At 35.8% G+C, this 12,500-nt stretch overlaps 1 protein-coding gene and 1 pseudogene across 1 annotated transcript; one reads left to right on the plus strand and one right to left on the minus strand.

Moving 5' to 3' along the window:
* Nucleotides 1-4,764: 4,764 nt before the first annotated feature.
* Nucleotides 4,765-7,789, minus strand: LOC137652060 (uncharacterized). The gene is made up of 2 exons (XM_068385266.1): nucleotides 7,531-7,789; nucleotides 4,765-7,394 (listed from the first exon to the last, which is right to left on the minus strand). Exon 2 carries the CDS (start codon nucleotides 6,579-6,581, stop codon nucleotides 4,791-4,793), a length of 1,791 nt encoding a protein of 596 aa, XP_068241367.1. The 5' UTR covers nucleotides 6,582-7,394; nucleotides 7,531-7,789; the 3' UTR covers nucleotides 4,765-4,790.
* A 1,726-nt stretch (nucleotides 7,790-9,515) lies between these two features.
* Nucleotides 9,516-12,268, plus strand: LOC137651791 (uncharacterized; annotated as a pseudogene).
* The last annotated feature ends 232 nt before the right edge of the window (nucleotides 12,269-12,500 follow it).

Below are 12,500 nucleotides of genomic sequence, written 5' to 3' on the forward strand. Positions count from 1 at the left end.
AAACTAAATCATCTCTGACCGAATTTGTTATATTCAAAATCATTTCATAATAGTGTCTGTCGTACTATAACAATGAACCAGAAATAAAAAAAAAAAAAGAATTTTGAATTATTTTCCTTTTAACTTATGCCCATTCCACTGACAATTTCATCGCAAAAAAAAAGATAGAAAATAAAAAGAATCAGAAAAGTAAGAAAATGAAAATCTTTAAGTGACTCATAGCTTAAAGTTTTATTGAATAGATTAATTTTGCAGGTTTTCTAAAACTTTCCATTTGCGTAAGCTTGCGAAAGGTCATTAACGTAAATGCCTGGTGAATATAAATTCATTTAAAGAAATCCCTTTATTATTTACTGCAAATTTCTCTTAAATGGCACTAAGAAATATTTATCTCTGACATTCTTACCAGCTAAATGGTAAAAAAAAATAATTTCATCCTGTTGATTTGTACATGGGCAGTAAATTCTTGGTATTTGTAAAATGAATTAAGGTAAAAAAAGAAAAAGGAAAAAAAAAATACGTAGGAATGTAAACTGAATCACTCATTTGTGATAAATTGAATTATAGTGCCATTATTAAAAATTCTGAGTTTGTTTTCCCTTATCAGGGATTAATATTTTAACTCCATGGAGGGTTGCATAAACATAATAAAAACTGAGAGGTAAAGAACAGAGCTTGAATTTTCTATTTTCTATTTTTTCAACACCCATATACATTCCCATTTTAAAAATACCATGAAAATTCGCCAAGCTCCCCTCTCTCTCTCTCTCTCTCTCTCTCTCTCTCTCTCTCTCTCTCTCTCAGGAATTTTTTCCGTGTTTTTAATTACTATCCATTCCTTCCTTATAACGAATTGAATACAATCTGTTACAACAACATTTCCGATACTGATGATCATATAGATAATAGTACATATATATATATATATATATATATATATATATATATATATATATATATATATATGTATATGTATATGTATATGTATATGTAATATATATATATATATATATATATATATATATATATATATATATATAGTAACAGATAAATTATCCCTTAACGAATGACCATATAATTAATGCCCCCATGGTTAATAGTGGCATAGTTAATGGTCTTGAAGAGATGGAGGTCTCTTCCGGATTTCACCCATAAAACAAAAGTAATGTCAACAAGAGAGAGAGAGAGAGAGAGAGAGAGAGAGAGAGAGAGAGAGAGAGAGAGAGAGAGAGAGAGAGAGAGAGAGAGAGAGAGAGAGTCTGTTATTGAATATTCTAAGAATTTACGTCAATGCTTCTAAGATTAAAAACAAGGGACTTTAGTAATGAGTCTCTTAAATTTGTTATAGTTTTTTTTTTTTTTTTTTTTAGTTAATGGTTAAAGGTTAAAGAAGTCTGGTTTCAGTTCCATTCTCATCAGAAGAGATACTCACCAGAATGTCAGCCTGGCAAGCCGAACACCCCACTGTAGTGCCCAACCACAGCAGTGGCCTCCCTAGTAAACAGCTTAAACTCACTGTCAAGGGCTGGGATCGATCTGCAGCCATTTAGATGCTAGGCGAACTCGTTACCACTGTACTAGCCAGGAGGGAGTATTACCATTAATACAATATGGCAAATCATATAAAGGGCTCCTACAACTTTAAGAATCGCAGCCAATAAGTTATTCAACCTGGTGTGAAAATCAATAACTGTCTTAGTAATTTGAAACTTTAATTTATATCTATTACATTCATAGCCCAGTATTTCTGTATGGAACAAAATCATTAATCAAATTATAAAACTCATTATTATTATTATTCAATCTCCGACATCGACATAATTACTATTATTATTATTATTATTATTATTATTATTATTATTATTATTATTATTATTAGAATATAAAGTTATTTTGTGTCAACCTTATGCTTCTACCATTTTATATACCTAGAAGCTACTGGCATTGAGCAAATATTAAAATCCCACATTACTATATTCGATAATACCTAATTAAAAAATCAATTACCCTTCAATCAAAGTACACATAATCTGATCTAAAATTAGAAAATATATCTGCAAATTATACTTTGAAGAGCATACATCCACGCCCATACAAATGCATATAAACTTAAAGATAAATATAAATCCAATATTAAAGGATATTTGTGGATTATATGAGTCAATGGAAATCACGGTTGTTAGGGATGAATTATCATACAAAAAAGCCAAAGTTTTACAAACCCACCTAAAGACTATAATGATGGAGATAAATTCATTAAACTGGAACATATATGAAAAAGTTGTACTCAATCTTTATCTCTCTTGGTGGCCTGGTGGTAAACTTTCAACTGGGTTCCACAAGGCACTAGAAGAGTTGGAAGACCAAGGCCTACATGGCTGAGGACTATGAAGCGTGTAGTAGGAGATGATGCACGGAGAAGTATTAATTTGAAGGCTCAAGATAAAGACGACTGGAGAATTCTAACCGAGGCCCTTTGCGTTAATTTTCTTAAAAGGAGGAAATTCTTGGTACAAGCTTGGAATTTTGTTCAATTTTTACAACCCTTTTCTTTCCCTCTTCGTTGGTTTGTTTTATTTAATCTGTATGTAATAAGTCTAGGAATCCTATGAAAGGGATTAAATTAACATTTGATATTCTTAACACTACATACATATATATCTATGCATATATATATATATATAGATATAGATATAGATATAGATATAGATATAGATATAGATATAGATATAGATATAGATATAGATATAGATATAGATATAGATATATATATATATATTATATATTATATTATATATACATATATAAATACATATATATGTATATATATGTGTATATATACATATAAATAAACACACACACACACATTGTGGCGGGATGTTGCAAAAACAACCCCCACACCCTTGAATCTTACTTACTTACAATGGTCTCCACAAAACAAACTTTCCCCTTACGTAATCTACAACCAGACTCTTGGACAAAAGGACAAAACAAAACAAAACATAACCTTAAAACTATAATTCTTAAACCTTAAAATAAATCATAAACCATCAACATTCAAAATAAATACTTTAAACCAATCAAAACTTAACACTTTAAACTAATCAAAACTTAACACTATAAGATAAATAAAACTAAATATATAATTAACAAAAAAACCTTTCCGCAATCCAATAAATCCTAACGAAACTTAAAACTAACCGCAACCCAAACATGAAAACACAAAACACATATATTACGAGTTCAACACCAAAATTTGTATGCTCATATATATTATTTGCAACACAGTCGTTCACAAACTGCCGAACTGTCTTTCACGGCACAACCCTCAATCTGTGATTAACAGGTTAAACTGTATGGCAAGTTGCCACCACTGCCTCCCTAATCGGGGTCGTAATCATCATCGTCATCATCCTTATCATCATTATCATCATCAATAGCAGCAATCAAAGTAAACAGGCCAGGTCATCGACAATCGTTAATCCAAAAAAAAGCAGTCTAAATATGATCAGTTCCAGGCCAGGTCATCAACAGTAATCCACTTTCTAGAAATTTAGTCACTCCAAAGGAGGAATCGCAGCCTGCCAAAATAAAAAAGAAAAACACTTACGAACACTTCTAGCTAACTGAACTATCGCACTATAATCAAAGTTAAATAATAAATTGTTCCTATCATTCACAATCACGACAAGCAAAGATAAACAAAACTGTACTTACTTTGAAAATCAAAAACCACTTCCACGCTGGTCAGAAAAATATAAATGTAATCCAGCTCTCACACAACTGCCTTATGCTGCAGTCAAATAAAAAAGCATTCGCTCCGAAACATTCACCACTGTCGTAACCTTACTAAAAATGTAAACAAACAATCTCATTTATACCAACAGTCTTCCTCACCACAAACGATCGTTACACTAACTACTTTCGCTCGCTAACACAATATCTCTCTCTCTCTCTCTCTCTCTCTCTCTCTCTCTCTCTCTCTCTCTCTCTCTCTCTCTCTCTCTCTCACACACAGGATTTGGCAAAAACAAAAATATAAAAATAAAGCAAAAATAAATCCTCCACATTCCTCCCCCCTTACTTTGCCAAATCCTTCTCACACAACACTTACATTATTTTTTTCATAACCCAGTCGCAGTCGGGAACGGGACCTCTACTCCGAGTAACTGGGCCTCCATATACTCTCTCATTCACTTCTTCCTTATCACAATCATTCGCTACATTAACACTATTCCTATCTAAATCCCTATCATCTAATATATCATGTACAATCATATCTACCTCGTTCTCATCTGGCCCTATAATTACACTCATTTCTGTAAACAGTTCATCCATTTCATCAAAAACATTCTCAACTTTAGTAAAAGATTCATTCATACTACTAATCATTCTCCTATCTCTCACTCTCGCATTCGTCATCCTTTCTTTTACATCACCTAAGGAAAAGCCACACACACTATAGGTATCATTCATACTCAGCCACGTTTCATCTGTATTAATACATTTATCCTCCACACTCACTTTTACATTTACACCCTTGTCATACTTATTCGTATTCTTACCTATACCTATAAATTTCCCTTGCACTTTCTCCTCACTTAAAACTTTCAAACGCCTCTTTTTCCTATATTCAACCAACACTAATTGTTTATTTTCCAGCCCTAACTTCTCATGCATACTAGATTCATACTTGCTCATTTCCAACCAATTATTCATCCCATTCTCACAAACAATCCTATTCCTTCCACACACACAGGAGGACTCACCCAGCTGAACCCTCTCACACTCTAGTTTCCCGAACATCCTGGCTGGCCTAATCCCTTCTTTCTACAAACCCTAGCTATATGCCCATCTGCACCACATTCAGTACACTTACCCCGCGGCTCCTTGCACATTCTAGCATAATGACCATCCTTACCACAATTACCACAAATCACATTCATACGATTACTCCTACATCCACTTGCTACGTGCCCAGTCATACCACACCGATAACACTTAATCACTTTCTCTTTCTTACAGTCGCTAATACGATGCCCTGTCTCTCCACACCCGAAACATGCTCCTAATGCCCATCTACATTCATTCTTCTTATGACCTTCCTTTCCACACCTATAACACTTTTCATTACGGACACGACTATCTGACATACCTCGATGCGCACTAACACTCCTATCCCTATTGCGCCAATTACCCTGCCTAAATCCTTCATTTGTCCTTACAGGTATTCCCACATTACTCGCCCTAACACTCCTATCTACTACACTATCAGCTACCCTCATCGGTCCTCTCATAACAGCATCTCTAAAACTAACAAATTCTGGCACACTTTCCTCCATTCCAGTTCTTACACTCACAGATTTACTTTCTTTCATACACCTATCCAACTCGTAATCCTCAACTATCTCTAAAATATCATCCCATGTCAATCTTTCTTTCGTCCACCTCATTTTCTCCTTCCGTTTCAAATTAACAAACTCAGCAACATTCTCGGGTACAGTAGCCAAAAACTTCCTCATTAACTCCTTATTCTCATTTATACCTTCATCCCCATACTTCTTCCTAGCTAACGTTTCCAACCTACATACGTACATTGATATAGCTTCTCCTGCATTCATCCTTGCCTCATCAAAATCATTCTTACGCTTATACTTAACACTCCCTTTCATACGTTTTACCTGCTCAATTATTCTCGTTTTCACACTTTCATAATCAACGTCCCCTACACTCATTATCACTCCATACATCGTCAACAAATACCCAGTCAAATATTCTCCTAACTCCCTAGCCCAAACTCTTTTACTATCACCATACTTATCCTGACAATACCTCTCATACTCCTTGAAAAAATCATATACATCCCTACTGCTATGCTCATTGAACCTTTCACACCGAGGTACCTCTCTCATAAACACAGTCTTACACACATCACGTTCATTCTCACTGCTATCATCACTGTCTACTCCCTTGTTACCTTCTTCCTCATTCGAATATAATGAATCCACTTCCACACTTAAATTCCTATCCTTAACCATTCCCTTCTTACCCTTTTTCTTACTTACCACTTTCACCCATTCACGATCGTCCTTGCTATCAGCCTGATACTTTTTCTTCTCTTTCTTCACATCACTTTTACCTTTCCTTTCATCTTTCCTCTCCCCTTTCTGTTCATCCTTACTATGCCTAATTCCCTTATCTTCAATATCACCATCACTATTACTACTATCACTATCACTTCCTTTTCCATTATCACCTACCTTAACCTTCTCTTTCACTACCAACCCATTACCCGAAGCTGAGGACACTCCTCCGACTGCACCTTCACCCATTATAGTTTTCATCATCCCCATGACTTGCCCCATCATATCTTCCATTCGTTTCTCCATTCGTTCTTCATTCTCTCGCATCCTCATCTCAACACATTCTTCCACTCTCTCTACTGTCCCCTTTAACTCCCTAAGCTCCTTCTGCATCGCCGCATTCTCCCAGTTCAACCTCTCATTCTCTATTAGCAACCTCTCCTCACGCTCCTTACTCAGCCGCAATTCCTCCTTCAGTAACTTGTTCTGCTCTTCCATTTTTCATCAACCTTATATCTAATATCTTATCCTATCAGTCCTTCGTCCAAGAGTCCAGCTATCAGTCCCGCCTCAGCAGTCCCTGTTCGGGCGCCAAAATAATGTGGCGGGATGTTGCAAAAACAACCCCCACACCCTTGAATCTTACTTACTTACAATGGTCTCCACAAAACAAACTTTCCCCTTACGTAATCTACAACCAGACTCTTGGACAAAAGGACAAAACAAAACAAAACATAACCTTAAAACTATAATTCTTAAACCTTAAAATAAATCATAAACCATCAACATTCAAAATAAATACTTTAAACCAATCAAAACTTAACACTTTAAACTAATCAAAACTTAACACTATAAGATAAATAAAACTAAATATATAATTAACAAAAAAACCTTTCCGCAATCCAATAAATCCTAACGAAACTTAAAACTAACCGCAACCCAAACATGAAAACACAAAACACATATATTACGAGTTCAACACCAAAATTTGTATGCTCATATATATTATTTGCAACAGTCGTTCACAAACTGCCGAACTGTCTTTCACGGCACAACCCTCAATCTGTGATTAACAGGTTAAACTGTATGGCAAGTTGCCACCACTGCCTCCCTAATCGGGGTCGTAATCATCATCGTCATCATCCTTATCATCATTATCATCATCAATAGCAGCAATCAAAGTAAACAGGCCAGGTCATCGACAATCGTTAATCCAAAAAAAAGCAGTCTAAATATGATCAGTTCCAGGCCAGGTCATCAACAGTAATCCACTTTCTAGAAATTTAGTCACTCCAAAGGAGGAATCGCAGCCTGCCAAAATAAAAAAGAAAAACACTTACGAACACTTCTAGCTAACTGAACTATCGCACTATAATCAAAGATAAATAATAAATTGTTCCTATCATTCATAATCACGACAAGCAAAGATAAACAAAACTGTACTTACTTTGAAAATCAAAAACCACTTCCACGCTGGTCAGAAAAATATAAATGTAATCCAGCTCTCACACAACTGCCTTATGCTGCAGTCAAATAAAAAAGCATTCGCTCCGAAACATTCACCACTGTCGTAACCTTACTAAAAATGTAAACAAACAATCTCATTTATACCAACAGTCTTCCTCACCACAAACGATCGTTACACTAACTACTTTCGCTCGCTAACACAATATCTCTCTCTCTCTCTCTCTCTCTCTCTCTCTCTCTCTCTCTCTCTCTCTCTCTCTCTCTCTCTCTCTCACACAGGATTTGGCAAAAACAAAAATAAAAATAAAGCAAAAATAAATCCTCCACAACATTATATATATATATATATATATATATATATATATATATATATATATATATATATATATATATATATATATATATATATACATATAGATATTATTATTATTATAGGTTGCTGTTGCATATGGCGTAGTATTGCTTATCATGCCAGATCACAAACGAAACCGCATTGAATGCCATCCTCTTCTTTGGTGCATTCACGAACCACATCGTTGGTCTCATTCCAAACTAAATTACATTTCAGAATAGAGAAGAGATACAGGAATTGAACATGAACGTTCATTTAGGCGTTATAAGAATCGCCAGCTGCGCTGTTATTCGTTAGTTGGACTTTGACAACGCTATTTCGTCCCCGCTTCTCCGTTCACCCTTGTTTCATGCCATTGGAGGCTGATGCAATGATGTTAACGTCGTTGCATTTGAGGAAGTGTGTGGTGGCGCCTTCCCAAGGGTAAGTGTAAATGGAATTGCTGATATACACATACATACATACATATATATATATATATATATATATATATATATATATATATATATATTTATATATATATACACATATCAAAATATATATACACACATATATATATATTATATATATATATATACACACACACACACATATATATATATATATATATATATATATATATATATATATATTAGATATATCTACATATACACACATACATATATATATATATACTGTATATATATATATATATATATATATATATATATATATATATATATATATATATATATATATGCATCCATACACACATTGAATAAATAAATATGTATATATATATATATATGCATACATACATACATATAAATAAATAAATAAATAATATATATATATATATATATATATATATATATATATATATATGAATATTTATATTTATAAATATACACATATTTGTGTGCGTGCATGAGACCATCCATATGTGTGCTGTATATGCGCTAACTAATATCTGTGTGTAACTATTCATATTTAGCTTTAGGTAAATCCCGGTTTCCCGTTCACCCAACTTCTCAATGGGGGAAAACATCCATAAGATATTCATGAGCGAATATACAACATCTGGTCGTCGCTATAAACGAACGATTATTACTAACGAAGATCCATTCATTTAAGCTCATTAATTGCATTTATGTACTTGAGAGGGGAACAGGCATCTATGTACCGTTGGCTGTTATGTACCACCAGCTTCTATGTACCATCCCTGGCTGCTATGTACCATGCATGGCTGCTATGTATCCGGCTGCTATGTACCATGCATGGCTGCTATATACCTAAAATTGTATTAACACAAGTACCTTATGTAAATTGTGATATTAAACTTTACAAAGTTAATATAAACCATTACAAAGTTATACCCAGAACGGTGGAGGACTCTGAACCTACCTAACTACCTAAAAACATAGAAAAAAAAAACAACAAGGTAGCTGAGCCCCAGCTCAGCTAGCTTGTTGATGGCTGGAGGTGAACAGTTACTGAACTCTATGCCAGATAGACTGGACAGAGGCACAAGGTTCGAAGCCCCACCATGGCTCCTTCGAGACTAGTGGATCTGCTCAGCATTTACGTCCTAACTCTAGTGAACGTGCGCTCTCAGTTATCCTTTTTATACCACCATGGCATCAGCGGTTTCCCTTTGCCCAGGATGTGGATTGTGTTCGCCCTAGACAGGAAGCCCTTATCTGTGACGGATGTAACAAGTGGCGCCACCGCTTTTGTGGTACAGAAATATCACAATCTGAGTACCGGAATATAAACAGACGATTGAAAGCTGGTCAAGTTTTCATGTGGTGTTGCCCAGACTGTCCTGACTGGATGGAAGTTTAAGGCACAATTATAATTATCTTTTTGTTTTCTTATTATATTTTTCCTAATTATCTTTTTGTTTTCCTATTATATTTTTCCTAATTATCTTTTTGTTTTCCTATTATATTTTTCCTAATTATCTTTTTGTTTTCCTAAGCCCGTTGATAAGACCATATAGCTGGCTTGGGTGTGTGTGTGTGGGGGGGGGGGGGGTTGTCTTCGCTTTCATTTGAATGCGTCAACATATTCTGCGAAAAATAGCACTTGGAATACACCATTTTACATTCACGTGGTTTAAGGTGCCGATGCCGATGATCCTTCTGATGCCTTCCCAGTTGAACAGCAGCCTCATTAGTTGATGAAGTGTTATTATTATTATTATTATTATTATTACTTACTAAGCTACAACCCTAGTTGGAAAAGCAGTATGCTATAAGCCCTGGGGCTCCAACAGGGAAAATAGCTCAGTGAGGAAAGGAAAAAAGGAAAATAAAATATTCTAAGAAGAGTAACAACAATAAATATCTCCTATATAAACTATAAAAACTTTAACAAAACAAAAGGAAGAGAAATAAGATAGGAGAGTGTGCTCGAGTGTACCCTCAAGCAAGAGAACTCTAACCCGAGACAGTGAAAGGCCATGGTACAGAGGCTATGGCACTACCCAAGACTAGAGAACAGTGGTTTGATTTTGGAGTGTCCTTCTCCTAGAAGAGCTGCTTACCATAGCTAAAGAGTCTTCTACCCTTACCAAGAGGAAAGTGGCACTGAACAATTACAGTGCGACAACCCCTTGGGTGATGAAGAATTGTTTGGTAATCTGTGTTGTCAGGTGTATGAGGATAGAGGAGAATATGTAAAGAATATGCCAGACTATTCAGTGTGTATGTAGGCAAAGGGAAAATGAACCGTAACCAGAGAGGAGGATCCAATGTAGTACTGTCTGGCCAGTCAAAAGACCCCATAACTCTCTAGCGGTAGTATCTCAACGGGTGGCTGGTGCCCTGGCCAACCTACTACCTACCGACAACTATCCTTGCAGACACTCCTGTGACCTACAAAATTGTTTCCGGTGGAACAAGAAAAGGCAGCTCTCTCCTTGCTGATTCATTGGGTTTTACGTACACCAGGAAGCGAGAGTTGTCTGTATCAGTAACATGGATATGCAGCTACCGTGGTAAAAAGTGCTATGCAACAATTTCACAGCAAGTAGGAACAATGAACTTCAAAAGTGGACACCACCAACACACACATCCAGGGGATCCTGGTGCTGAACTTAAAGCATCAACACGAGCTATCGTTAAAAAGTCAGCTTTGGAATGCCAATTTGCATCATCTGGGGAAATAGTAAAGAAAGCACTCTCAAGCTGTGAATATTCAGATGTTCCCTTACCAAATATAAACACTCTAGTCAGATGCACCAATCGCGCCAGAGAAGGACAACATCCAAAACACCCTGAAGATACCAGATTTGAATTAAGCAGAGATCATGTTCCCCAAGACTTTCTTCAAGCTGATCTATTTGAAAATGGGCAATGGTATCTCATTTTTGCAACGTCTATTCAGGTGCAACACATGTCCAAGTCTAAAACTTGGTACGTGGACGGCACTTTTAAACTTGTTCGTACCCCTTTTGTTCAACTTTTAAGTGTCCACAGTTTTATAAAGAAGGATGAAATTTTGAAACAGGTTCCCTTGATGCTTTGTCCTAATGTCAAGAAGAAAGAAAAAGGACTACGTAGCTGTCCTAAGAAAAATCACTGAGTTAACACCAACAACAGTTTGTGAGGTTGTTGTGGATTTTGAGAAAGCACTATGGTTGGCAGTGCGAGTGTGCCTTCCCGAGGCTTCCATTCATGGCTGCTGGTTTCACTGGGCCCAAGCAGTGTACCGAAGAGTAAAAACACTAGGTTTACAAAATGCCCATATTAATCAACTCGTTGTAAGACAATTCATTCAGCAGTTAATGACGCTGCCAAACTTACCACCATCACATATAGAGCCAGCTTTTCGCCATATCACTAGCCAGCCACTTCCTGATCAACGATTAAAAGACCTCATTACTTACTATGATAAAATATGGATCAGGAATGAGATGCATCCTCCACATTCTTGGGGCTGTTACAAACGCCCTGTTCGGACTAACAACGATGTAGAAGGGTGGCACCATGCGATTAACAGAGTAGCAAAAACCAATTCAATTAACATGTACTTCTTAATTAGCATTCTCCATGATGAAGCCAGTAGAATTCCCATCATTGTAAATCTAGTTAAATAAAAGAAAATTCACAGATACCAAAGGAAGCATGCTGTCAAAAAGCAAATTGCCCTTGATGACCTCTGGATGAAATATGAGAACAAATTCATATCAACATCAGACTTTCTAAACCGCTGTGCCGAACTGATGGATCATGTAGATGAATAAGAATGTATCAACAATGTAGCATGCTGAATTCTATTGCTTGACAACTTTTAATAAATGTATACAATTTCAATATGTTTATGGTTTTGTGTTTTATCTCCTTGTGTGTTCTTATTTCCTTACCTAGTATCTGGTACATAGCAGCCTTGTTTGGTGCATACAAGCCAAAGTAGTGGTACATAAGAGCCAGTACATAGCAGCCCAACAATGGTACATATAAGCTAAACAAGTGGTACGTAGGAGCCGGTACATAGCAGCCGCCGGTACATAGCAGCTAGCATTCCTTGAGAGACCGGATACGGTGGTGATATCTTCTGTGGACTTAGGTAGGGAAATCAGTCTTCATTGATGAGGCTTTATATAAAATATTTAT

Source organism: Palaemon carinicauda, chromosome 13, assembly GCF_036898095.1.
Source record: "Palaemon carinicauda isolate YSFRI2023 chromosome 13, ASM3689809v2, whole genome shotgun sequence".
Classification (NCBI taxonomy): domain Eukaryota; kingdom Metazoa; phylum Arthropoda; class Malacostraca; order Decapoda; family Palaemonidae; genus Palaemon; species Palaemon carinicauda.